Source organism: Papio anubis, chromosome 9 (assembly GCF_008728515.1).
Source record: "Papio anubis isolate 15944 chromosome 9, Panubis1.0, whole genome shotgun sequence".
NCBI lineage: Eukaryota > Metazoa > Chordata > Mammalia > Primates > Cercopithecidae > Papio > Papio anubis.
The window spans coordinates 116,516,876-116,542,760 of NC_044984.1; the positions used below are offsets into that span (position 1 = coordinate 116,516,876).

Consider the following 25,885-nt stretch of genomic DNA (forward strand, 5'->3'; position numbering starts at 1 on the left):
TCCTGGAATGATTGGGTGGCACTTTGTAGTTTCACTTCAATTTCAGAGTAATCACTGAGTCTCCCTGTTTGCCTTGCCTTTCAGTGGGAAGTTGGTGTCTCCAAAGTGGAAGAATTTCAAGGGCCTGAAGCTACAGTGGAGAGACAAGATCCGGCTCAATAATGCCATCTGGCGGGCCTGGTACATGCAGTGTAAGTGCCGCCCAGCCTAGGCTCCGGTGGTGGTCAGAACTCCGTGGCCTGGAGGCCTGCGCACCCAGGGGCTACAGTCTGCTCCTGAGACCTGGTGTTTCTAACAGAAGTTCAGTCTGTGCAGACAGGAAGCCCAAGCCAAGTCCTAGGGGAGTAGATATTTACTGGCTATCAGGCCCAGCAGAGGGGTGGCATCTGAAGAGTCAGGGAGCGGGTCTAGGAAGACTCGGGCACGGGCCTTCTCTCTCCAGCCCGGGTGTCGTGGACCTGGCAGCTTCTTCGGGAGATGAGTGTGCTGGGGCAGGCTTGTGTTGGGCTGACCTTTCTCTGAGTAGCCACACTGCCTTTCTGGCTGAGGCGTTATTGACAGATTCCTCCCCTTTCACCTGGATTCCTTTATTCCCCTGAAATCTCCTTTTCCTAGGGAAGGAGAAGGAAAGGGTACCGGGGAATATGGTCCGCCCTGGGGGAGGGGTGCGGCAGACAGGCTGGGGCTCCCTCAGGGGTCTGGATCATGGTATGACTCTCACCCTCTCTCTGCTCAGATCTGGAGAAGCGCAAGAATCCTGTGTGCCACTTTGTGACGCCCCTAGACGGCTCTGTGGACGTAGATGAGCACCGCCGGCCGGAGGTACTTGGCAGTGACCAAGGGTGGTTGAGAATGGAAACATACCAGCACCTTACCAGGAGCGGCTCACCGCGGGCTAGTCCTGCAGGAGAGGCTGCAGAGGGGAGTACAGGGGCCAGGCCTGGGAGCTGGTGGCCTCTGGCAACCCCAGGCTGCAGAGCCTCCCCCTTCTCAGAGGGATTGGCCCAGGGACTGAGGGGGTTAATATCTTTTCTGTTAATTTTTAAAGTGTGTGTCTATGTGTGATTATACATGCACAGGAAGTGTCTAGAAAGATATACAGACGTGTCTTTATTAAGAGACTTCAGGAACCTCTGGGGAGTAGGATTAGGGCGCCAGATGAGGGGGAGATGTTTTCTTCACTGCATACTCTTCTGCGTTGCTTTAATTTTGTCTAGGCATGTCTCACTGTTAACGATAAAGGGGAATTTAGAAGGTAAGCTAATGAAAGGCAGTTTTGAGACAGTCAGGTATAATCTGGTATTAGACAGTATCAAGGGATATCATTTTGTTGGGTATGGCAATATTGTAATCAGTTCTTTTTAACAGAAAAGCATCTTCGCTGTCGCTGTCAGGGACACACACAGAGTGTTTGTAGGTGAGGTGATTTGGACCTTGAGATCAGAAAGTGAGGCAGCCCCAGGCGCTGGGGCTCCTTACCTCTAGAGCTCGGAGGCTGTCATGCCAGGCATCCACGCTGGCATCACGTGAAGGTTGGATGAGAGGCTCCTGGAGGGCACATTCCACGTGAAACTTCCTGGAATTGGCCGTTCATTTTTGCCCTTTGAATGTGGCAGAGGCTGTGGGGAAGGAGCATTTATGGGGGGCTCGGGAGTTTCTGCAGCGTTCCCCTGCTGCTTCCTCTGCTGGAGTGTTCTGCTCTCACCCCGTCCTCCTGGTCAGAGCCTCAGGACCGTGCCCCCAAGGCCTTTGGATGCCTTAGGTCTTGAGATGAAAGCGCATTGTTAGCTAGAGGGCCTGCTGTGGCACAGCAGAAGTGGGACGTACTTTCTGAGTGATGTGGTAGCCACCGTGGGGTTTCCAGCTGGATTGCCTAAGGCCTGATTGTAGTGCCGGATACTTCTCGGTACACCAGTTGAGCTTTACTGATCAAGCAGAGCCCCCTCTTTTCACTCTGGCCTCTGTCCCTGTCCTAGGCCATCACCACGGAAGGGAAGTACTGGAAGAGCCGCATCGAGATTGTGATCCGGGAGTATCACAAGTGGAGAACCTACTTCAAGAAAAGGGTATCTGGCTGGAGTGTTCAAGCAGCCCGCCTAGGGAGGGAGCCGGCAGAGTCCCTGGTTCAGAGCCCTGGCCGAGGCTGTAGGCTCCACAGCCGCCCCACCTGGATGTGGAGCATCAAGCAGTAAATCTGGGGCCCAGTGTGCCAGACTAGCCCAGGCGATGGCCTGCCTCAGTCAGGTCATCTTTGCTCTCAGTTTCTCCATCTGTGCATTGGGTGGGAGTCTCCTTTGTGCAGGCATCGGCCTGGGGATGGTGTGAGCAGGACCCCTGCCTGCCTCCCCAAGAGTTCTGTATATTCTAGAGCCCTTGGGCCCTCCTAGGGCCATTGGTGACCGCCGTGTCCTGTCCCTTTGCCCACAGCTACAGCAGCACAAGGATGAGGACCTCTCCAGCCTGGTCCAGGTGGGTGAGCCTGGGAGCTCTGAGGACCTCCACTTTGACACGAGACAGCAGAGACTTCGGTGGCCCACCAGGGAGCCCTGCAAAAGGTGGCAGGCCATGGGCCCTCCCTGGAGTCTCAGGAATGGCTCAAGAAGCAGTCCAGCTCTCCATTGGGTGGGCTGGAGGGAGCCACTCTCCGAATGCCTCCACCCTGCTGCCTCACTTCCACGGGGCAGCCCTGTGATGAATTTCCCCAGCTGACAGGTGTGGGAATTCTTCGTCCCACTGTCAGTTACTCTTTGATGCTTCCTTCCCCATGTTGGTGTTGTGTTAGGATGATGACATGCTATATTGGCACAAGCACGGGGATGGATGGAAGACCCCCGTCCCCATGGAGGAGGACCCCCTGCTGGACACAGACATGCTCATGTCGGAATTCAGCGACACCCTCTTCTCCACGCTTTCTTCACACCAGCCGGTGGCCTGGCCCAATCCCCGGGAAATAGGTAACCCAAACCAGGGCCTTGGGCTTTGAACAGCCAGCCGCTTCCTTCTCTGCCAGGCCTCCTCTGGGCCAGGGTTCCTTCAGGGCCGTGTCTGAGCTGCTGCGCATCACGGTTGGGGGCAGGCAGTAAGGAAGGGAAGGATGGCTGGCCTCATTTGACATCCAGGCTGCACATACCGAGTGGGTGGGTCTGCAGAGTGGGCCTGCTGGGCCGCTGCCATTCCCGTAGTGCCATGGTGGGAGGATAGCAGCAGGGTCTAGTCTGAGTCATTGGCACATTTCGGATGCTGTTCCCTTCACGGGGGACATGTGCCATGCCTAAGCCAAGGCAGCCGGGCCATGACTCATACTAAAGAAAATCGGAAGCACTCCCGGGTGTGACCCCTCACCTTGGTGGCATTCAGTCTTCCAGTTAACCCCTCAGGGAAGAGCCCTAAGATTGAAAATTAGAACAGTGTTGGGGAAGGTCTCTATTCTCTGTTGAGCTCTTCACAGCTTCCTGGGGTGTCCATTCCCTGATACTCAATTTTACCTTCCTGGCAAAAACACTTTCCTGCCTTCTGAGGGTTCGGAATGGCCACAAACCCACGAGAAGGTAGAAATCCCAGCCAGCTCCTTGGAAGACTCTAGAATGTGAGCAGGGCCAGGAAGGTCTGTTCCAGGCCTTTTTTATGTTCCTGCAACATTGTCTGAGAAGACAAAATGGTTCCTCTCTCTGTGATTCTTGCAGCACATCTGGGAAATGCAGACATGATCCAGCCGGGACTGATTCCTTTGCAGCCTAACCTGGACTTCATGGACACCTTCGAGCCTTTCCAGGGTGAGGACCAGAGGCAGACAGAGCATGGCTGCCTGCATCTCCCCTAGCCCAGCACAGAGCAGATCGCTGCCTTCCTTTAAGAGCAAGACTTGGTAGAATGGGCAAGGGGGCGAGCACAGAATTTTTAAAAAAACTAAACTGTTTTTTGTAGTAACTGCAAGGTCTAGGAAGTTTTTCTGGGACATTGTTCAGCAAGGAAATTGGTCCTGGGTTTAGCCGTGACCGTAAGCAGTTCTCCCTCGAAGCAGCAGAGGGCGCTGACGACACAGCCAGCTCCCTGCCAAGGCCCTGCAGTTAGATGGGTCCTTGAGCCCCTGCTGTTGTGAGAGCAGCAGAAACGCCAGGCCTGGGAGTGTTTCAGAGCCCAGGATAGTTGCCAACATGTGTGGTTCCAACCAGAGCCCCCTTTCTACAGAAAAAAAAAGGTGTCTCTAAGGGTAATGCCTCTGGCCATGGCACCCCCTGGGCCATGTGGGCTTTAGGGGTTTAGTCCTTGATTTGTTTGAGTCTTTTTTTTTTTTTTTTTTAGAGACAGGGTCTTGCGCTGTCACCCAGGCTAAAATGCAGTGGCTCAATCATGGTTCACTGCAGCCCTGAACTCCCGGGCTCAAGTGATCCACCCTCCTCAGCCTCCTGAGTACCTGGGACTACAGGCACACACAAACACACCCAGTTCATTTCTTCATTTTTTGTAAAGACGGGGTCTCCTATGTTGCCCAGGTGATCCTCCTGCCTCTGCTTCCCAAAGTGCTAGAATTACAGGTGTAAGCCATCACACCCAGCCTGTTTTAGTCTTTGTTATTTTGAGACAGAGCCTGGCTCTGTAGCCCAGGCTGGAGTACAGTGGCAAGAACACAGCTCACTGCACCCTCTAACTCCTGGGCTTAAGCGATCCTCCCGCCTCAGCCTCCCGTGTAGTTGGGACCACTGGTGGCACCAACCAGGCATGGTGGTTGGCACCACTTTTTTGTTTGTTTGTTTTTTGAGATGGGAGTCTCACTCTGTCGTCAGGCTGGAGTGCAGTGGTGCAATCTTGGCTCATTGCAACCTCTGCTTCCCAGGTTCAAGCCATTCTCCTGCCTCAACCTCCTGAGTAGCTGGGACTACAGGCATGCGCCACCACGCCGGGCTAATTTTTGTATTTTTAGTAGAGATGGGGTTTCACCATGTTGGCCAGGATGATCTCGATCTCTTGACCTCAAGATCCGCCCACGTTGGCCTCCCAAAGTGCTGGGATTATAGGCATGAGCCACCATGCCTGGCCCTGTTTGAGTCTTGATTCCAGCAAATGCTGGGCACACTGAGCTCAGAAGACCCCTGCTGTTGTTTTTCAGACCTCTTCTCTTCTAGCCGCTCCATTTTTGGCTCCATGTTACCTGCATCTGCCTCAGCACCTGTACCAGATCCCAACAACCCACCTGCACAGGTAGAGGAAGCTGGGGGATGGGTGGGGGGAGGGGCTGGCAGGCACAGGGCTACTCATCAAAGGTTTGCTGCCGGAGCAAGGCTAATGACATAGCCACACAGTCACCAGCAAAGCGTCAAGCGGTGCTACACCAGTGCTAATGTGCAGAGGCACGATTCCAGCCCTCTGACAGCATCCTTCAGCACCCATGGGTGGGAGACTCTGTTGGTCCAGGTATGCTCCTGCCTGAGTGCCAGGTAACCTATGTGCAGCTAGCTCTGCTCCGACTAATTAACATGGAATTAGCTAGACAGAGAAGAAAAGCATGGATTACTAATAAAAATATCTTCTGTATATTTCTTTCACGTTTTACTAAGCAATCCAAAAAGTTGCTTACAAGTGCTTGGGTTACAGAGCTGAGCGAGGTACCATTCTTTGTCCTTATGGAGCCCTCATGCTTATGCCCATGACCAGTTAGATACTGGTAAGCTGGCATCATCTTCAAACAGGCTCCAGGAAGAATTTCTACTGCAGAGACTGGGATCTGAACCATTCCTCGTAGCTTTTCTTATTTAGGAAGAGGTGGCCTGATGACCAGTTGACACGTGAAATTGTCCTCGGGGAGCCCTGAGCAGCTGCAGTCCAGGCTACCTCTGCTCAGTAACAGAAGATGGCAGAGACTTTGGGAGACTCTGCTGGACTCCAGAAACAAGATATTCCCAGGCTGCTAGCCAGCTGTATGAGGGCCATTGCCTTATCTGAGCTCTGAGTTACTTAGTTTTTAATGGAAACAAGACCCCCGCAGACACGCAGGGAAACACAAATCCCTGTCCCCAGATCAGCAGCCATGGGCATGGAGACATGGCCTTTGTGCCTCTGTCCTAGCGCCCAGCCTGTGTAGTTGCACTTGGCAGTGTGCAGCGCTAGAAAGGAATTGTCTGGCCCCAGTGTTGCTTCCTGGCTCCTCTTTTCCTTTTTTCAGGAGAGCGTCCTGCAGACCACCGCCCTCCCCACTGTGAGCCTGCCTGACAGCCTCATCGTGCCCCCCACCGCCCCGCCCCTGGCTCACGTGGACGGGCAGAGCTGTGAACACACCTCCCGGGCTGAGGACCCGTTTATCCAGCCCACGGACTTCGGTCCCTCAGAGCCACCACTGAGTGTCCCACAGCCCTTCCTCCCTGTCTTCACCATGCCCCTGCTGTCTCCCAGCCCCGCTCCACCACCTGTCTCCCCCGTGTTACCGTTAGTTCCTCCTCCTGCCACTGCCCTGAACCCCCCAGCTCCACCCACCTTCCACCAGCCACAGAAGTTTGCTGGAGTGAGCAAAGTGCCGTCTGTCATCACCCACACGGCCTCCGCCACCCTCACCCATGACGCCTCTGCCACTACCTTCAGCCAGAGTCAGGGCCTTGTGATCACCACCCATCACCCTGCCCCATCAGCGGCCCCCTGTGGACTGGCACTGTCTCCTGTCCCCCGGCCTCCCCAGCCACGGTTAACTTTTGTGCACCCCAAACCTGTATCCTTGACTGGGGGCAGGCCTAAGCAGCCCCACAAAATAGTGCCTGCTCCCAAACCAGAGCCCGTGTCCTTGGTGTTGAAGAACACCTGCATCACCCCAGGTGAGCCAGGTGGGGGAACTCGGTGTGGGGCTCCCCCTGACCCAGAGCAGAGGGATGTTTTCCCATCCCAAAGGCTTTCAAACTTGTGACCACCACCCCCACCCTGGTGTGCACATGTGCGCGCATGCACACACAACCACTTAAATGAAACAAAAGTGGCATTAAATAATACATGTCCATGATCTAGTCCATTTTCTATGCTCTATCTTTTTTTGGTTTTTTTGTGTTTTTTTTTTTGAGACAGAGTCTTGCTCTGTCACCCAGGCTGGAGTGCAGTGGCATAATCTTGGCTCACTGCAACCTCCCCGTCCTGGGTTCAAGCGATTCTCCTGCCTCAGCCTCCCAAGTAGCTGGTATTACAGGTGTATACCACCATACTCGGCTAATTTTTGTTTGTTTGTTTGTTTTTTGAGACAGAGTCTCACTCTGTCGCCCAGCTCTAGTGCAGTGGTGTGATCTCGGCTCACTGCAACCTTCGCCTCCCAGGTTCAAGCGATTCTACTGCCTCAGCCTCTTGAGTAGCTGGGATTATAGGCACCCATCACTACGTCCAGCTAATTTTTTGTATTTTTAGTAGAGACAGGGCATCACCATGTTGGCCAGGCTGGTCTTGAACTCCTGACCTTGTGATTCACCCTCCTCAGCCTCCCAAAGTGCTGGGATTACAGGCATGAGCTACCACGCCCAGTCCATTTTTTTTATTTTTAGTAGAGATGAGGTTTCATCATGTTGGCCAGACTGGTCTCGAACTCCTGATCTCAGGTGATCTGCCCACCTCGGCCTCCCAAAGTGCTAGGATTACAGGTGTGAGCCACCGCACCCAGTCTCTTTTTTTTTTCTTTTTTTTTTTTGAGATGGAGTTTCACTGTTGTCGCCACGACTGGAGTGCAATGGCGCAATCTTGGCTCACTGCAACCTCCACCTCCCGGGTTCAAGTGATTCTCCTGTCTCAGCCTCCTGAGTAGCTGGGATTACAGGCGTGTGCCACCACACCTGGCTACTTTTGTATTTTTAGTAGAGACGGGGTTTTACCATGTTGGCCAGGCTGATCTCGAACTCCTGACCTCAGGTGATCCACCCACCTCGGCCTCCCAAAGTGCTGGGATTACAGGTGTGAGCCACAGCACCCACCCTCTCTATCTTTTTTTAAAGTTAGTCACAACCTACAATGTGAAAACACATGGTCCTGGCTATCTCTTTACTGGTTCTATAACATATCTCCTTCAAGAAGTCACACAAAGTTTTAGGTGCCTTGGTGCCTTCGTCTTCCTGTCCCCTGCAGTTGGAAACAAGCTGTCTCACTGGCAGAGAGGCAGCCTCTGCAGGGTGGGCCAAGCCCTGTGGCCCAGGGCTGCACCTGAACCTCCTCCTTGTCCTGGCAGCTGCCTTTTCAGGCCAACCACAAGCGGTGATCATGACGTCAGGGCCTCTGAAGAGAGAAGGGATGTTGGCCTCCACGGTGTCCCAGTCCAACGTGGTCATCGCACCTGCTGCCATCGCCAGGGTGAGGAGGGCCCTGGACAGACCCGCAGTGTCCTTCTCACCCGGAGCACCCTGTTCCTGGGCAGCCCTCACCTGAGACGATGGGTGTGCCGCCCTGCTGTGCATCAGCGGTCGGGGGTGACCTCTCTCCCATGTCACTGCAGGCTCCTGGGGTCCCGGAGTTCCACAGCAGCATCCTGGTGACAGATCTCAGCCATGGCACGAACAGCCCGCCTGCCCCCATCTCCCGGCTCTTCCCGAGCACAGCGCAAGACCCCCTGGGGAAGGGCGAGCAGGTCCAGCTGCATGGGGGCAGTCCCCAGGTCACTGTCACAGGGCCCAGTGAGTGTTCACTCAGCGGGATGGTTGGGACATCACAAGGGAAGTAACTGGGCCTGCTGTGGATCATGGGGGGCGCTTGCTGGGTCCTCAGGACGGAGCCTGGGCTTAGAACACACAGTGAGGTCTTGTAAGCCTGCCAATAACACAGTCTGGGAACATGCTCTGTGGGTGGCAGGATGACCTGTGGTGGCACTGGCAGGGCGAAAAGTAATGGGCACGTGGCCGTGTAGGTGACCAGTGTGCTCAGGGAGTCCCAGCTGACTGCCCACGAAGGCCTGGCACTGAGCTGCTGTTCTCACCCAGAGAAGGGATTGAGGAGCCCTGGGGTTCCTGTCTCTGGGAACTTCAGCCTGGGGTTGCTGTGGCCACAGAAGCCACCCAGCCTCATTTGGGCACCAACATGGCCTTCTCCAGCAGGTCTCAGCACTACAGGTCTGTGCCCCATGCCCACTCTTGGGCCATCCAGGGGTGAGACAGTCAGAGCAGGACTGATTTTGCCCAGGGACATCTGAGGAGCCAGCAGGCCAGGTCAGGGACGAATGGTTTGCCCGAGGCTGTGCTGCTGGTAGAGGGTGTAAGCAGATGGGGCCCCTTCCCTCAAATGCCTGCCGTGCCAGGAAGGGAAATGGAAATGGCCTCTTTTCTTAAATAAAAGCATGGTGTAGGCCGGGTGCAGTAGCTCATGCCTGTACGCCCAACACTTTGGGAGGCTAAGGCAAGTGGATCACTTGAGGTCAGGAGTTCAAGACCAGCCCAACCAACATGGCGAAAAATAAAAATAAATTTTTTTTTGTCCCTACCTAATAATAATAATAATAACAACAACAACAGGGCGTAGTGGCGTGCACCTGTAGTCCCAGCTACTCAGGAGACAGAGATGGGAGAATCACTTGAACCCAGGAGGTGGCGGTTGAAGCGAGCTGAGATGGAGTCACTGCACTCCAGCCTGGACGGCAGAGCGAGACTCCGTTTTAAACAAACAAAAGCATGGTATAGCTGCTCCTGGAACTCTGTGAGCGAAGAGTTGTCTCCCTCCTCAGGAAGACACGAATGAGGGAGGGTCTCTGACTTAGCGGGCTCGGCCAGCAGGGGCCTTTTCCAAGGACAGGCTTTGGAGAATAAGGACTCTTCAGTCTGGAAAGACAAAAACACAGGAGAGTTGGGAGTCAGGCCCCTCAAATAATCGAGGGAGAGGTTAGGGCCAACCATTGCCTTGGTCTCCGGAGTCTCAGAACACAGAACTTAGAGACTGCTGTACAGCTTCACGGGGAGTTTGGGGAAAATAATCCAACAGAGAGGAAAGGAAGCTGAGGCATTTGTTACAGTAAAGCGGGATGGGCCAAGAAGGCCGAGTCCACCTGGGGCCAAGCATGGTCGCTCACTCCTCTAATCCCAGCACTTTGGGAGGCTGAGGCAGGTGGATCGCTTGAGCCCAGGAGATTGAGACCGGCCTGGACAATATAGTGAGACCTTGGCTCTATAAAAAATGTTTTTTAATTTAAAAATATAATAATAATAAGGAGCCCACCTGTGAAATATCTCCTAAAGTGACACCAGTGACTGGAACACGTCACACAGGGTGGCTCCATCGTGTTCTGTGTGGGTTAAGGGTGTTTTTGTTGTTGTTACGAATTTAAAATTTCTGGGGAGTGAATAAGAAAAATCTAAGGAAGCGTGTGTGTGCAGTTTAAAGAACCAAGTACAGCACATGGGTAGCAGCGAGCACCTCATAACCCTGCAGAGACCCCGGGCTGCCTCCTGGTGGCTTTGAGGGGCCAGGGCTCCGTCCCCCGTCCCTCAGAGGAGTCTGTCCTTACCAGGTCGGGACTGCCCAAACTCAGGGCAGGCCTCTCCATGTGCATCGGAGCAGAGCCCCAGTCCTCAGTCTCCCCAGAACAACTGCTCAGGGAAATCCGACCCCAAAAATGTGGCTGCACTAAAGGTACCGCATGTCTCTCTTGGGTCTTGGTTCCCTTGGGAGGAGGGGAGAGGAGTGCAGAAGGACATCAAGGAGCTGTGTCTGTCTGGAAGGGAGACCTCAGACCCAGCCAGAGCTGCCCAGGCAAGGGTGGATCAGAAATGGGCTTCTCCTTGCCCCATCCCACAAACCAGCCCTGTGGGGACGGTGAGCCCACTGGAGGCTTCTGGGTGGGCCCCAAGCCCGGGAACCAATGCTGAGTCCACGTAGTGTGGCAGGTACCGCATCAGTTGCAGGAAGGGTGTGACCACCACCAAGGCTGGGCTGGGTGGGGAAGGCAGGGCTTGCAGCACCTGGGATGCACCCATGCAGCCCCGCGGTTCCCAGCCCTGTCTGTGCTCCGTTCTGCAGAGCAGGTTTTCTATGGTTCCCCGTCTTGTCCCCGCGGCTCCTCATTGGAGCCTTCAGCTTCTTGTCATGCCCTCCTCCCACGTAGCTCTCTAGCCCTGGCCCTTGGGCACCCAGCATCAGCGTAGGGAGTGAGGAGGGGTGGGCAGTGTGCCTGCAATATGCCTGTCTCAGTGACCAGCGGGTTCTCCAGCAGAACCGGCAGATGAAGCACATCTCAGCTGAGCAGAAAAGGCGCTTCAACATCAAGATGTGCTTCGACATGCTCAACAGCCTCATCTCCAACAATTCCAAGCTGGTGAGTTGCCAAGAGTGTGGGCCGTGGCAGGGCAGGGGAGCTGGCAAGACGTGCTCCCTGCGTGGTCATTGCTGGTGGCAGGCCTGCTGGCTGTGGGTGCCGCCTCCAGCCACCTGCCCCTTCTGCAGACCAGTCACGCCATCACACTGCAGAAGACCGTGGAGTACATCACCAAGCTGCAGCAGGAGAGGGGCCAGATGCAGGAGGAGGCCCGGCGGCTTCGGGAGGAGATCGAGGAGCTCAATGCCACCATCATGTGAGCTTCTGGGCCTTGGGGCTCCAACCAGGCACCCCAACCCCACGCAGGGCCTGCCTCAGAGGTGGTGGGACCCTGTGGCCTCGTCACTGGTCGATGTCTCTTTGCTGCAGTAGTTCTGCTCTTTGTCACCCTCCTACCACAGACCTCTCTTCTCTGTGCCTGGCTGCAGCACGGCACTGGGCCAGCCCTGTCCATCTTGTGTCCCAACGTCCTTATTGGCCACTGGCTGCTCCACAGCTCCCACGGCTCCTGTCATTTCAGCTCCTGCCAGCAGCTGCTCCCTGCCACGGGAGTCCCCGTCACCCGGCGCCAGTTTGATCACATGAGAGACATGTTTGACGAATACGTGAAAAGCCGGACCTTGCAGAATTGGAAGTTCTGGATTGTATCTTTGGGTTTTCTTTTTGCTCTTCCCCGCCCTCAGCCAATGCACTGAAGCCACAGACCTTGGCACTGTAGTTACTTTAGAAAGACTCTTTAAATGCCTGTCAGCGAGCTCCTCACGACAGGCAGTGCTAGTGTCTATCTCGGGAGAGAGTGGTCCGGCCTGGCCTGCTGTGTGGGCTGGAGCTGCTGATGGGGCTTCAGGGTGCTTTGCAGGAAGGGCTAAGGAGGCAGAACGGTGGGCTTCGCTCTCTAGGTCCTTAAGAAATCAGGACAATGCTAAAGCCACTTGCAGAAGGTGCAGGGGAAGGAGGAGTGGTCCCACAAAGCCTGGCAACCAGCTTGGTCCTTGAAGCCACAGGGAGGGTGAGTGCCACCCCTGCTGTGACAGGCGGAAACCGGGACTCCCTCCACCGAGTGGCAGAGCCCAGTCTGAAGCCTGACGGAGCATGTCCACCTCTGTCCACCTCTGGGGGCTCTTGGGCCAAGGCCACCCTGCACTTGGCCTTCCAGGTGGCAGCATGGCTCTTACGGGGAGTGGTTCCTGCCTGGTCACTCCCCACCCTGCCACTGCTCTGCCTCTGAGTAAACAGTCAGCACATGTGTTGGGTTGGCCGTGGCATTGAGGCTTGGGTCTGACAGTCAGAGGTGACGGTCGTGTGGGAGGAGAGAATCCCAGTTGCAGCTGTCGGGCAGGGCAGGCACAGCACCTGTGTGTGCGGGAAGCGGCAGGTGTTTTTGTTTGTATCTTTTTTTCCCCTGAGACAGGGTCTCACTCTGTCACCCAAGCTGGAGTGTAGTGGTGCAGTTACAGCTCACTGCAGCCTTCACCTTCCCAGACTCAAGTGATCCTCCTGCCTCAGCCTCCTGAGTAGCTGGAACTACAGGCTCACGCTACTATGACCGGCTAATTTTTGTATTTTTAATGGAGATGGGGTTTCACCATTTTGGCCAGGCTGGCCTCGAACTCCTGACCTCAGGTGATCCCCCCGGTCTTGGCCTCCCAAAGTGCTGGGATTACAGGTGTGAGCCACCATGCCCGGCCATAAGAGGCAGTTTTTAAATGAACAGGTGACAGCCTCCAGCTCTGATTCCCTGTGTTGCTGTTTTACTGCCTGCCCTGGTCCTGATCCCTGTCATTAATAGAGCTGGGTGGCATCTGGAATGAATTGGAGCCTCTTTGATGAAATGGCACACTCCCCATCATCAGGCTGGGGTAGGGGAACTGTGGGCGCCATCCTGATCAAAGTCCAAGAGGAAACATGCCCCAGACCTTCACTAAGATGGTGTAGGAGACTGGCATGCATTTTTGCATTTAACACAGAAGGCAAACACCACTTTCAGGCAAATGACTCCTGCCTTTATTTATTATTATTTTTGAGAACAGAGTCTTGCTCTGTCGCCCAGGCTGGGGTGCAGTGGCACAATCTCGGCTCACTGCAACCTCCGCTTCCTGGGTTCAAGTGATTCTCCTGCCTCAGCCTCCCAAGTAGCTGGGATTATAGGCACCCACCACCATGCCCGGCTAATTTTTGTATTATTAGTAGAGACGGTTTCACCAAGTTGGCCAGGCTGGTCTCAAACTCCTGACCTCAAGTGATCCACCCACTTCAGCCTCCCAAAGTGCTGGGATTACAGGCGTGAGCCACCGTGCCCGGTTGGCTTCTGCCTTTCCACCTGTTCTGTGCTTCTGATGTTCCTGCCACTGTATGTAAGAATGATTTTGATCACGTGGTTGTGCTAGGACCTGTTCCAGACTAGAGACCTTCTGTGTCCCTGCCCCCTGCCCGCTTGGTGTTCGGCCCTGTTGTCCAGATACAGTTAGAGCAGAGTGTTTTCGTGAAGTGGAAGACATACCTTGCCTAGAGATCGCTCCCCCTTTTCCCCAGTGATCCATTCTCTGTGGGCAGGTGCTTTCCAGCCCCGGGGGAAAGGAGTAGGCCAGCCCGGCCACCTTCAGGTCTGCAGTCCCCAGCCCTTCTCTGTGCCTGCGTTTTCTTTAACCACACACTGCAGTTCAGCATAATTATCAAGCCGCTGTTTGAGTCATTCAAGGGCATGGTGTCCACCAGCAGCCTGGAGGAGCTGCACCGGACGGCGCTGTCCTGGCTGGACCAGCACTGCTCCCTGCCCATCCTCAGGCCAAGTGAGTGGGGCAGTGCCAGTGTGAGGGGCTTCATGCTAGTCCTGGAGGGAGGACGGCCCCAGGCTGAGGACAGTGTTTGCCAGACTCCATTGCAGGCAACCAGGTGGGGCCGGGGCAGGGGCACAATGCTGTCCAGGAGGCCCTCAGTCAAGAGCGTCCAGTGGGGGCGGGAGGCTCCTGCCCTCCCATGTCTCCCAGCCTGCTCAGACCCAGCTTGCATGGATCGAGTGCCCACTATTTGCCAGGCCCTGTATCAGGTGCCTTCAAGTGTGTTTTCTTGTGTAATTCTTATAATAACAAGCAAAGATGATCCTGTATGTTAAGGTTATAGAAGCTTAATATCAGAACAGCTGGCAGCCCCGTGGCACCAGGAACAGCATAGGATGCTCCGCCTACGGCAGCTCCTGCTAGGATTTGGGGAGGCTTCTGGAGGCAGAGGGGTGAGTGCCCAGGTCTTGGCGTAGGCCCCCAGCACTCCTCCCTGCAGTCCAGAGCGGCTGCCACTTGCCCCATGTCTGAGCATTCCCACATGGGTTGTAGGTATGAAACCGGGTGTGTGGTGTGTGGTGGTTCTGTGTCACTGCCCGTGTCTGACCCTTTCTGTCTTGCAGTGGTGTTGAACACGCTGCGGCAGCTGAGCACCTCCACCTCCATCCTCACAGACCCGGCACAGCTGCCGGAGCAGGCATCCAAGGCCGTCACCAGGATCGGCAAAAGATTGGGAGAGTCCTAGCTGCTTAGCTGGCATGCAGCCGCATGAGATGCCAGGAGACCCTTCCCTGCTCATGGAGAGTGGGCTGCGCCCCCCCAGCCCTTCCTGACGCTCAGCCTTGGGGCCTCTCTCCAACTCTGCTGGCCCACCGTGGCGTCGGGAGGCCATGCTCAGGTCTGAAGCAGGTTCGGGGCCTGCTGACAGCAATAGCCCGCCTTCGGGAACCCCTTGCTGTGAACTCTCTCACTCAGTGACCTCAGTCACCAACCTCTTCTGCCCTTGGGGCAGCCCAGACAAAAGGGAAGTGCTGGCCGTGCTGGTCCTGCCCTGCTGGTGGCCTGCCAGGCCTGGCGCCAGTGAGCAGAAGCGATGGGATGAAGGTGACAGGGCCTGCTCCTGTCCTGAGGCCCAGCCTTGTCCCTCCTGCCACGTCCTGTCTACATGCATGCCTCTGCCTGATGCCCTGCTCCACTCTCTGGCCTGCCCGTGGGGCAGTCAGAAGGCATCTTTCTTTCTCCCCTCAACTCTTGACAATGCCTGGCCCTTGTGGATGGACTTGGGCTTCTATTCAGGCTTATGCATGGCAGGCTGCCAGGAGGAAGTGCCTTCTTCAGAGAGCCTCCAGGACACATGTGTGCAGAAACGGTGGATGTGGGACACACAGGACCAGAATGGAAGTGTGTGATGCACGGTGGCTGCTCTGGCTGAGAGGCCCTGCTGGGTGTGTTTCATCAGTCCCCTTTTAGCTCCACCTGACGTTGCAGGATCCACAGGGACTCAGCCTAGGACTTTCTCGAATGTCACCTCACCACCATGGCCCTTCTGCCATTCTTCTCTACTTGTCTCCAGCTGCAGCTGTTGACAGGTCAAGCCGTGTCCAGTGGGAGCTTAGAACCCTGAAGTTCTAGTGTCCGAAAGATCAGACTCCATGTCCTGCTGTCAGCCTTGTCATCTTGTCTGATGTCTTTCAGCTGGGTTCCCCAAACCAGGACAGTTCTCAGACCAAGGATGCCCCCACACTCAAAAGTCTGTCCTGTCTTGTGTTTGGAGAAGGAAACAATGTTAGCGGGCAGCACTCTGCGGTGGTCAGCCCTCAGAGCTGTCTCTAGGCATCTCTCAGATCAGACAGCAAAGAATCTACCCAGATCAGGGCTGGGTGGAGGCGTGGCTGGGCTGGGGGCCATTTTGAGCCTGCAGTGGGAGGTTGGCCCAGCCTCAGTCCTTGCCCTTTTCCGGCTACCTCTGCAGGGAGCTGCAGGGGCAGGCACTCTCTCCAGCACTCAGGAAGCCCGGCTGAGGGTACCTCCTCGTGGAAAGAACGCACTTTAAAGCTCTGCTGAGGGGTTCGGAGCCCAGGCTTTCAGGCGACTTCTGCCCTCTCTGCCTCTCTTCACCCTCCCTCTCTGCCTGCAGGGCCTGGGAAGGGCTTTGAGGGAGCCTGAGAGCCGTGTGAAGAGGGGCACCCCGGGCTGTCCCCGAAGTTTAGATCCAGTTGGAGGTTCTCCCTGGCTCCTGCAGGCCTGCAGGGGTCTCTCCCCAGTTCAGGCCTCCGGCCAACCGCCTGCCCCCTTATCTGTGCTTCAGCCTTGCACAAAAGCAGCTTGGTGACACCACTCAGCCACTCAGAGCATGTGTTTACAGGCTTTCCAGATCACCTTCCTTTGGGGTGAACATAAGATGAGGCTGGGCTGGTCCTTGGAATTTCCCCTGGGAAATGGTAACAGACTCCATCCTTGACCCGGGGATAAGCATGAAGGCAATGTCCCAAAGGCAGAGGCCACGGTGGTAGGAATTCCACCAAGGCCAGAAGGGAAAAAGGAAGAGGCCACCGTGTCCAGCTGTGTGGGCCCTGGGGAGGGTCGTGAGTGCAGCCCCTCTCCACTTCCGTGCCTTTGTAAAACGTGTAGATAACCGCAGTGGTTGGCTGAGCCAAGAACTCTCCTAAGTCAGTGGCTTTCTCTCCACCCCTTGCTGGGGATTCATTCTTTTTAAACTCTGTGGGATATAAAATTGGCCTCCTGCTGCTTCGGCCTACCTCTCCCTCTGCTGACTTAATGTCATGATTCTGTTTCTTCAGGTATTTAAGGCTGTTAGGTTGTGTGAGCCTTGAAGGGGGGGTGTGTGTGTGTGTGTGTGTGTGTGTGTGTCCCAGCAACTGTCCACTGTCCAGGAGATGCATGTCTTTGTATTGGAGATATTTCTGTAACTCATTCTCTTGGTGCTCACGATTGCCATGGCCATAGGGCCACAGTGCCGTATCTCTGCTGCAGACATGATTGTTTCTTGTTCTAGAGGTTTTCTTGTTTTCAAATCTTGCCTGATGAATCCAGCCAGACCAAGGGGCCTAGATTTGACCTCTGTCCTGGGCTCCTGGGCCAGGTGCAGGGACATCTGAGGCCACTCTGCTGGCCGCCTCCAGTGGGAGCTGACCTCAGGGTGGGCTTTGTTTACACTCATTTTCACCCTGATTCTTGCCCCCACTTTCATAAAAGAAATTTCAAAATGCTGAAGCTTTGGAGAATAAGAAAATCAATCTTGGCTGGGCGCGGAGGCTCCTGCCTGTGATCCCAGCACTTTGGGAGGCTGAGGCTGGAGGATCACTTGAGCTCAGGAGTTGGAGACCAACCCTAGCAACATAACAAGATCCTGTCTCTACAAAACAAAATTTAAATTAGCCGGGTGGGTGTGGCAGTGAGTGCCTGTGGTCCCAGCTACTTGGGGCTGAGGCTGGAGGATTACTTGAGCCTAGAAGTTGCAGTGAGCTATGATCATGCCACACTACTCCAGCCTGGACTGACAGAGTAAAGCCCTGCCTCTAAATAAAAGAAAACAGAGGCCGAATGCAGTGACTCACACCTGTAATCTGAGCCCTTTGGGAGGCCAAAGTGGGTGGATCACCTGAGGTCGGTCCGGAGTTCACAACCAGCCTGACCAACATGGTGAAACCCTGTCTCTTCTAAAAATACAAAACATTAGCCGGGTGTGGTGGTGCACGCCTGTAATCCCAGCTACTGGGGAGGCTGAGTCAGGAGAATCGCTTGAACCTGGGAGGCGGAGGTTGCAGTGAGCCGAGATTGCACCACTGTACTCCAGCCTGGGTGACAGAGCGAAACCCTATCTCAAAAAAAAAAAAAAAAGAAAAAAATAGAAAATCCAAAAAGAAAAACCAAAAGTCCTGCTGGAATCCCTGGCGGGTTTCTGAGAAATCGCCCTGTGCTGTCAGCCCCTGCCCTGTACTGCTGCCTTCCGTGGTGGGTGGGAGACCCCAGAGCAGGGCAGGCGCTACTGAGGGCCTTTCTTGGAGTTGGCCGGCAGGCCACACAGCATCCGGCACCCTGGGTGGGCTGGCTGGCCACCTTCTTAGGACGTCTCTACTTTGGAGGATTTTACTGCAGGAAGCAGCGTCAGTGCTGGCCATTGGTGCTGATGACAACATTGGGTTTGGTTGAGGGGAAGGGGCTGGAAAGCAGCAGGCCCCCCAGTGCTGCACATGGTCCTGGAGCCGTCGGCCAGGGGAGTGGGGTCAGTGGTCAGCCAGCCCTCCCATTTCCTGCCTATGGGCCCTGACCACACTCCCTTTTCTAGAAGTCAATCCTAAAGTTTCTCTGCTCTGGCTAAGAGGGATGTAAATTTGGATTCTTGGAGGGCATCACACCCCCAGTCCCTGCCCAGATAAAGTGGCACAGTGGCATGCGGCACCTCTTTCTGTTGCTGGGGTGGGGGGCTCACACACCCACCTCATCTCTGTGTGGAGCCGTGACCGGCCCCGCCGGCAGCTGGAGTACAGGTAAGGGTCTCTCTCAGAGGGGAGCTGTAGCCGGGAACTGGCAAGGCCCCTTCCTGCAAGGCCCTAGCTGGCCTCTGGGTGAACCTGAGGTGGCAGGTTCAAGTTTTCAAATTGGTGAGGTCTTGTCTGCTGGACAGGACATTATGCTCTCAGAACTCGTGGGAGTGGAGCTGGGCCTGTCCTGGGCCAGTGGACCCCTGTGTGGGGGGGATTTGGGGTGCTGCGGGCCTGATTCTGCACTGGCAGATGGACTTTGCTTTAATCCAGCTCTTTCCTTACCCTGGCTCTGACGTGGGAAGGCTTGGAGGGCCCCTCTCATCACCCCTGTTGGCCCTCAGCTGTCCCTTTCCTTTGTCGCCTGGCTCCTGCCTGGCCTGCCTGAGGCCTCCTAGCAGGCACCCTGGTGTGAGTTGAGCCTCTCTCTTTTCCCTCTGATGGGAAAGTGGCCTTTCCCTCGACACCTGCTCCCTGGCCCCAGAGGAACCCACCCGTTTTGGAGCTCAGCTTGGCCCAGCATTTCCTTGGAGAAGGGAAAGGAGAGCTGGACAGCATGATCCAGGCAGGCAGCGTGTGCAGTGGTGGCCGGCCAAGGTGCCACAGATGTACGGAGATGTGGCGTGTGGCTCCGGGCTCTCGACATCTCTGCTTTGGAGGATTTTACCTTGTCTGCACACCTGTCAGAGGAGAGGGGACAGCAAGGTGGGAGGTTGAAGAGCTTTGAGGCTCAGCAGCATGTTTGTGGCATTTGGTGGACTCCGTGGCCTTGGGCAGCTGGACAGGTTTTTGTGATGTGAGGGACATACATGGGGCACATGGGAAGCTTGACCAGGGCTCCAGGAACGCTGACAAAGTGTTTTAGGACCCCCACCCCCATGCCTGTACCAGGGCTGGCCTCCAGAGTAGGTGAGGACAGAGCAGCTGTGGGCTTTTCATTCTGAGGTCTTGGCCCGCCCTGGCTACTGCGTGGGACTCTTTGCTTGTCAGGGCTTGCAAAAAATCAACCTTCGAGAAAGAAAAGGGAACTCTTCACGTTGAATGTTGACTGTGTGTGTGTGTGTGTGTGTGTGTGTGTGAGAGAGAGAGAGAGAGTGCGCATGCGCGTGTGCACTTGCACAAGCTTGCGTGTCCGTGTTTACTTCATGGAATTTTGTTTTTGTGAAATCCCCCTCCAATCATGTGTCAGAATTTACCTCCATGCCCCAGTCACACTGTTGGTTCTGCTCTCTGAACCCGGGTGTAGCTCATTTGAAGGACTCTCTTCTGTGTTTCCTAACAGTTATTTGGTGGTCTCAAGAGTTGAGGTTGTGGAGGGTTGGGAGAAACTGAAATTCTGTACATTTCCATAGAGTTTACATCCTGCAGTTAAAAGGCAGGAAGGGCTCAGCCCGGGCCCCACAGCTCCACGCCGCCCCCCACGGGCCGCCCACAGTGCCCCTGTTTCTCCAGCTGAATCTTTTTCGAACAGCCCAGGAAAGGAAAGCGGGTTCGCTTGCTGATTTTGTTCACAGCGGAAGCACCATGTTCTGTTCCTTTTTTAGGTTCAGTTTGTTGTGTAAATGGCGGTTTTTTCTGGTGTGAGCTTTGGTGATTGTGGCAGGGCTCCTCTGAGGAGACGGTTCCACCTCATGGTTTGAAGAACAAACCAGAGAAGAGTCTGGTTTGGCCAGAGGACCCCTCTGGCCCACGTCACCCTGAGTACGCCCCTCTGATGCTCTGCTGTCAAGAAGCACGTTTCCACCAGCTGTATTCAACACTACAATGCATTTTTAAAACTATATTTGCATCCAAGACAATAAAGAAACCTTATTTTTTTTGAAAAGCCTGTGATGTGTGGCCTTAAATACTATCCTGTTGCGCAGTGGGAGAGATGGGAAAATGAAGAGATCTGAGCACAGGCCAGCTCGCTCCTTCTAATCTCGGGAGGTGTGATCAGCCTGGGATGGAGGCATCGGGTGGGAAAGAGGCCCAGGGTGGGAGGGTGATTCTGGAGGTGTGTCCAGAAAGTCAGTGCTCCTAAAGACAGGCCTCCCTGCAAAGGCTGATGAGAAAGGCCCAGTGTGGCAGGTTCTGCCTGTTTCCTCAGCAGGGGCTAGTGAGGCAGGCCACTGCTCCAGGCCGCAGCCAGGTGGACAGAGCTCACTGGTGCCCCTGTAAACCTCTCATTTCCTCATCCAGGACTTGGGCAAACAGCACCAGGCCTGCACACTTGACAGTTTCACGTGAAATCACGTGTGTCTGCGTGTTCAGTAGCCCATGGAGCTCTGTGCTTAGAGAGTGCAGTCATCAGCACAGCCAGCACTGGCCCAGCTCTGCAAGATCCTCAGTCACAGTGGGAGCCTCCAGGCACTGTGGTTCCCTGCTTATTATTGACTCAATACCAGAGATGGGAAAGACTAGAAAACTGACCAGTAGAAATGTCCCTTTGTTCAGGTGCTGAGAACGTTTGGCTCATCTCTGTTTCATGTAGAAGCTTTTCTCTGCCATTTTCCTGGGCCCCACACCCACCCATCTGGCCCCTTGTGCCTGGACAGGGTGACCCAGCAAGAAGAGCCAGCCCCGCACAGAGCCGTGGGGTTGATTCACGAGATGACTGCCCAGATCTGGATCTCGATGTAGAATGCAGTGGGTTGATACTCAAGCTCTTGTCTGATCAAACCTCCACGCCTCCCCTGAGGAGACACAAAGCAAGCCTGGGCCTTGAGAACCGGAGGTCCTCGAGAGAAAGGTGAACGCCTCACAGACTCCTTTGGGCTGGAAGGAACTCGGTTTCCACTGAGCTCAGCAACAAGTGTCTGTGTTAATGTTTTGAGCACAGCTCCATACCTACCTGGGATCCTAAAAGATGGTAGAGACGTGATTGGAGGAGAAAGCCGAGTTTTCTTTTGGGTTGGGGAGGGAGTAGCAGCGACAGGAGCAGGATCCGGAGGGAGCGAGGCCAGTGCCCTGGAGTCCCGTTCCTTGATGTGCACTGGGCCCTGCTCAGGCTTAACATTTGCGGCTGCTGCAGGGGCATGTACAGCTCTGCACAGTTCTCAAGGTGGTGGCGTGGTTAATTCCATTTACAGATAAACCAGAGTCATATCTGAGGTAGCAAGGCCACATGGGTCAGAGAAGCCTAACAGGGCTTTTCCATCTTGTAAGTGGCCTCTCCATCCACCACTCACCAAGCCCAAATCCAGAGAGTTATCCCTGATGTCCTTTCTCTCCCCTCCCAATACCAAGTCCTGCCAAGTTTCTCTTCTCAGTTTCTTCTAAATACATCATCCGCTCTTCTCCGTCCCCGCTGCCATCCCCCCCGTCCAAGCCACGCCATTGCCCAAGCAGCTCAAGTAGTGACCTCGTCTGTCCTCCACATCACAGCACGAGCTTTCAAAACCCCAAGTCTAGCCAGGTCGCTCTTCAATCCTTCCAGTGCTTTCCAGATAAAGTCCTGGGCCCTCATGGAAGCCCTTCCCCTGCTTTCTTTGCTGTTTTTTCGTTTTCTGAACACACCAGGTTTGGTTTGGTTTTGCTCTTTACAGTTTTCCCAAGGCCTGTCTCCTCTCTCCAAGCCCTTCTCCATCTCTATTCTTTTCCTTCAGGTCTTTTTTAAACATCTAATCCTCAGAAACCAGCCTTCGTATGCCCTCCCCGCCGCACAGGTGCACGCACACATGGAGTCTCCGAGTGGCTCTCAGGACACCGATCACGTTAAATTACTCAGTTTCTCTTCCCCACCAGATTCCGAGCTCACCAGGACCAGGGCCTGGTGCCCCCGTACCTCGCACAGACCTGGCAGGAAGCAGATATCCAGACAGCCAGGGGACAAACCCTCCCCAAGCTCACCCCACTCTAGCTGCCTCTGCCCACAGCTCTGGGAACTGGTGGGGCAGGGGAGGAAAGGGGATCAGAGGGGCAGGGTTGAGCAACAGTAGGCGTTGACGCTGAAGACTGTGTAGGTAATTTCAAAACTTCAACTTGAGTAATGTAGCTATAAGACTAATCTCTAAATGGCGTGAAAAGCATTTCATCTTGATGTGGACTCGATTCTGTAGAACATGGTTTCCTTTATTTTCGGTAAAGATCTGAAATTAGACTTGTATAGAGTGGTGTGATTGAACTTATCCTGAAGTTTAATGCATGTACTTTTTACCTTTTTAGTTCAGAAAATCTCCAGTACACACAGAAATGGAGAATAGTATAATGAGCTCCTTCGTCATAATGAATGCCCATCATCTACTTTAACAATGATCAACTCTGGGCCGGTTTTGTTTTCTTCTGAGACCTCACACCCACCTCCATTATTTTGAAGCACATTCCAGACACCGTATGGATTTCATCTGTTAAGGATGCCTTTTTTCTTTTTTGAGACAGGGTCTCACTCTGTTGCCCAGGCTGGAGTACAATGGTGCAGTCTCAGCTCACTAAAACCTCTGCCTTCCCGGGTTCAAGCAATTCTCGTACCCCCTCCTCTCGAGTAGCTGGAACTACAGGTGCCTGCCACCAGGCCGGGCTGATTTTTATATTTTTAGTAGGACAGAATTTCACCATGTTGGCCAGCCTGGTCTCAAACTCCTGGCCTCAAGTGATCCACCCACCTCGGCCTTCCAAAGTGCTGGGATTACAGGCATGAGCCACCGCACCCGGCCGTAAGTATGCTTTTCAGTACGATTTCCAGAACTGCATATATACCTGCAAAGTTGGTCATTTAAAAGTTCCCAAAGGCTTTGTGAAAAGCAACAAAATGAGAAACCTGGGGAATGGGGCATTCTGATTGATCAGATTTTCTGTTTCACTGAAAGTCATTAGCTAGAAAACCCTTATTGTGTAGAGAGGGGAAAAGCTTTTTAAGATAACAGTCTACTTTCCTGCCTTAATGGGCTTGGTGCAGTGAGCAGTCTAATCTCTTCATCTAGTCTGACTGATTTTCACTCCTGGGGAAGTACTGAACAGAGCTGGCTGGTTCCATTACAATTTTGCATTGGGGATGGGGCCTGAGTGATCAGGGATTAGCGGTCCTCCCCACCTGCCCCTGTCACCTGTCCCACAGTCCTGATTCCAACGTGTTGGTGTCTCCCAAGTTCCCAGTGCCACCCATCAGTGGACTATAGTGACGCTGTGTCAACTTTCCTGTATGTACTGAGATCTGTGTAAATTTCTCTAGTTTCTGTCCCTCCTTTCCCTAATACTTGCTGTATTACCAACTCTTCCTTTTTTATTCTCCTTTGACCAAAATGTGGGTACTGGCCTGGTGCGGTGGCTCATGCCTATAATCCCAGCACTTTGGGAGGCCAAGGCTGGCAGATCACTTGAGGTCAGGAGTTTGAGACCAGCCTGGCCAGCATGGTGAAACCCTATCTCTACTAAAAATACAAAAAATTAGTCAGGTATGGTGGCAGGCGCCTGTAGTCCCAGCTACTCAGGAAGCTGAGGCAGGAGAATTGCTTGAACCCAGGAAGTGGAGGTTGCAGTGACCCAAGATTGAGCCACTTCACTCCAGCCTGGCGACGGAGTGAGACTCCCTCTCAAAAAAAAAAAAAAAAAAAAAGTCCAGGCCCGGGGGGCCACCCCCGGTAACCCCAGCACTTTGGGAGGCTGAGGCGGGTGGATCATGAGGTCAGGAGTTCAAGACCAGCCTGACCAATATGGTGAAACCGCATCTCTACTAAAAATACAAAAATTAGCTGGGCGCAGTGGCAAGTGCCTGTAATCTCAGCTACTCAGGAGGTTGAGGCAGTAGAATCACTTGAACCTGGGCAGCAGAGGTTGCAGTGAGCCAAGATCACATCACTGCACTCAAGCCTGAGTGACAGTGAGACTCTGCCTTAAAAAAAAAAAAAACAAAAAACACCCACAAATTAGCCAGGCGTGGTGGCACACATTTAATAATCCCAGATACTTGGGAGGCTGGGGTGGGAGGATCACTTGAACCCGGGAGGCAGAGGTTGCAGTGAGCCAACACCGTGCCACTGCACTCCATTCTGGGCAACAGAGTGAGACTCCATTAAAAAAAAAAAAAAAAAAAAAAAAAGGGCTGGGCGCAGTGGCTCACGTCTGTAATCCCAGCACTTTGGGTGGCCAAGGCGGGTGGATCACGAGGTCAGGAAATCAAGACCACGGTGAAACCCCATCTCTACTAAAAATACAGAATTAGCCGGGGTGGTGGCACATGCCTGTAATCCCAGCTACTCGGGGTGCTGAGGCAGGAGAATCACTTGAACCCGGGAAGCGGAGGTTGCCATGAGCCGAGATCACGCCATTGCACTCCAGCCTGGGCAAAAAGAGCGAAACTCTCAAAAAAACAAACAAACAAACAAAAAACAGTAGCTGGGCATGGTGGCGGGTGCCTGTCATCCCAGCTGCTTAGGGTGCTGAGGCGGCAGAATTGCTTGAAACTGGAGGTGAAGGTTGCAGTGAGCTGAGATTGTGCTACTGCACTCCAGTCTGGGCGTCAAAGAGAGACTCTGCCTCAAAAAAAAAAAAAAAACCAGATGTGTGTACTGAAGGTTGTATTTTAATGAGGCTCAGAGAATACCACAATGACTTTATTGTAAATGCATTAAAATCTTTGTTGATACCTGCGATCGGTGTGGTAGGTGGCTTCTGAGCAGAGATCCACCAGCAAAGGGGTTGGGGGCAGGCCGAGGAGGTGGAAGGCAGGGCTCCCATGCCCAGCCCTTTAGGGAAGGGCAGACTTCACAGAAACAGTGGCCAAATCTCACATCTGCAGAGGTTTTGTCTTTTCCTGGACCATTCCCTTTGCTACCCCCTGGGGCTTGCTCTTGTCAGTTATCTCTTCTGTCCCTTGCATTTTTCTCCCTTTTCATCGACTCATTCCTCTCCATTCACAAGTTTCTCTTTCTCAAGTCTCTCTACCTCTAACTTACCTTACTTTCCATCTCTGTGCCCAAAACTTGTTCCTCTGCAAACGTTCTGCACGCCAATAAACGGCACTGGCGTCTCCCCAACTGCTCCAGCCGGAAACTCAGACTTCACCCTGGCGTCTTCCTTTCCCTCTCTTCCCACGTTCAGCCTATTAGCAAGTCTCACCAATAACACCTCCGAAATACAGACGGCCCTAACTTAGGATTCCTTTTTTTTTTGAGATGGAGTCTTGCTCTGTAGCCCAGGCTGGAGTGCAGTGGCGTTATGTGAGCTCACTGCAACCTCCACCTCCTGGGTTCAAGCGATTCTCCTGCCTCAGCCTCCCTGGTAGCTGGGATTACAGGTGTACAGGTGCCCGCCTCCATGCCTGGCTAAATTTTGTATTTTTGGTAGAGACGGGGTTTCACCATAGTGGCCAGGCTGGTCTTGAATTCCTGACCTCAAGTGATCCACCCTCCTTGGCCTCCCAAAGTGCTAGGATTATA

The 25,885-nt window shown here is 54.1% G+C and overlaps 1 protein-coding gene across 5 annotated transcripts in view; it reads left to right on the forward strand.

Annotated features, from left to right (window-relative positions):
- Nucleotides 1-20,358, forward strand: part of MLXIP (MLX interacting protein) — a 68,270-nt gene extending 47,912 nt beyond the window's left edge. The window contains exons 2-18 of one of the 5 annotated variants that reach the window (XM_021923057.1): nt 85-191; nt 737-822; nt 1,977-2,066; nt 2,428-2,469; nt 2,783-2,954; nt 3,684-3,773; nt 5,108-5,199; nt 6,161-6,800; nt 8,183-8,304; nt 8,447-8,624; nt 10,445-10,566; nt 11,144-11,248; nt 11,377-11,504; nt 11,769-11,892; nt 13,908-14,037; nt 14,362-14,477; nt 14,649-14,766. In XM_021923057.1, coding sequence (XP_021778749.1) covers nt 85-191; nt 737-822; nt 1,977-2,066; nt 2,428-2,469; nt 2,783-2,954; nt 3,684-3,773; nt 5,108-5,199; nt 6,161-6,800; nt 8,183-8,304; nt 8,447-8,624; nt 10,445-10,566; nt 11,144-11,248; nt 11,377-11,504; nt 11,769-11,892; nt 13,908-14,037; nt 14,362-14,477; nt 14,649-14,657 — 2,353 coding nt within the window. In that variant the 3' untranslated portion in view covers nt 14,658-14,766. Of the gene's footprint in view, nt 1-84; nt 192-736; nt 823-1,976; nt 2,067-2,427; nt 2,470-2,782; nt 2,955-3,683; nt 3,774-5,107; nt 5,200-6,160; nt 6,801-8,182; nt 8,305-8,446; nt 8,625-10,444; nt 10,567-11,143; nt 11,249-11,376; nt 11,505-11,768; nt 11,893-13,907; nt 14,038-14,361; nt 14,478-14,648 lie in introns of all 5 variants that reach the window. The other 4 variants (XM_009181879.3, XM_021923059.2, XM_009181880.4 and 1 more) reach the window with 4 other exon arrangements.
- Nucleotides 20,359-25,885: the final 5,527 nt, after the last annotated feature.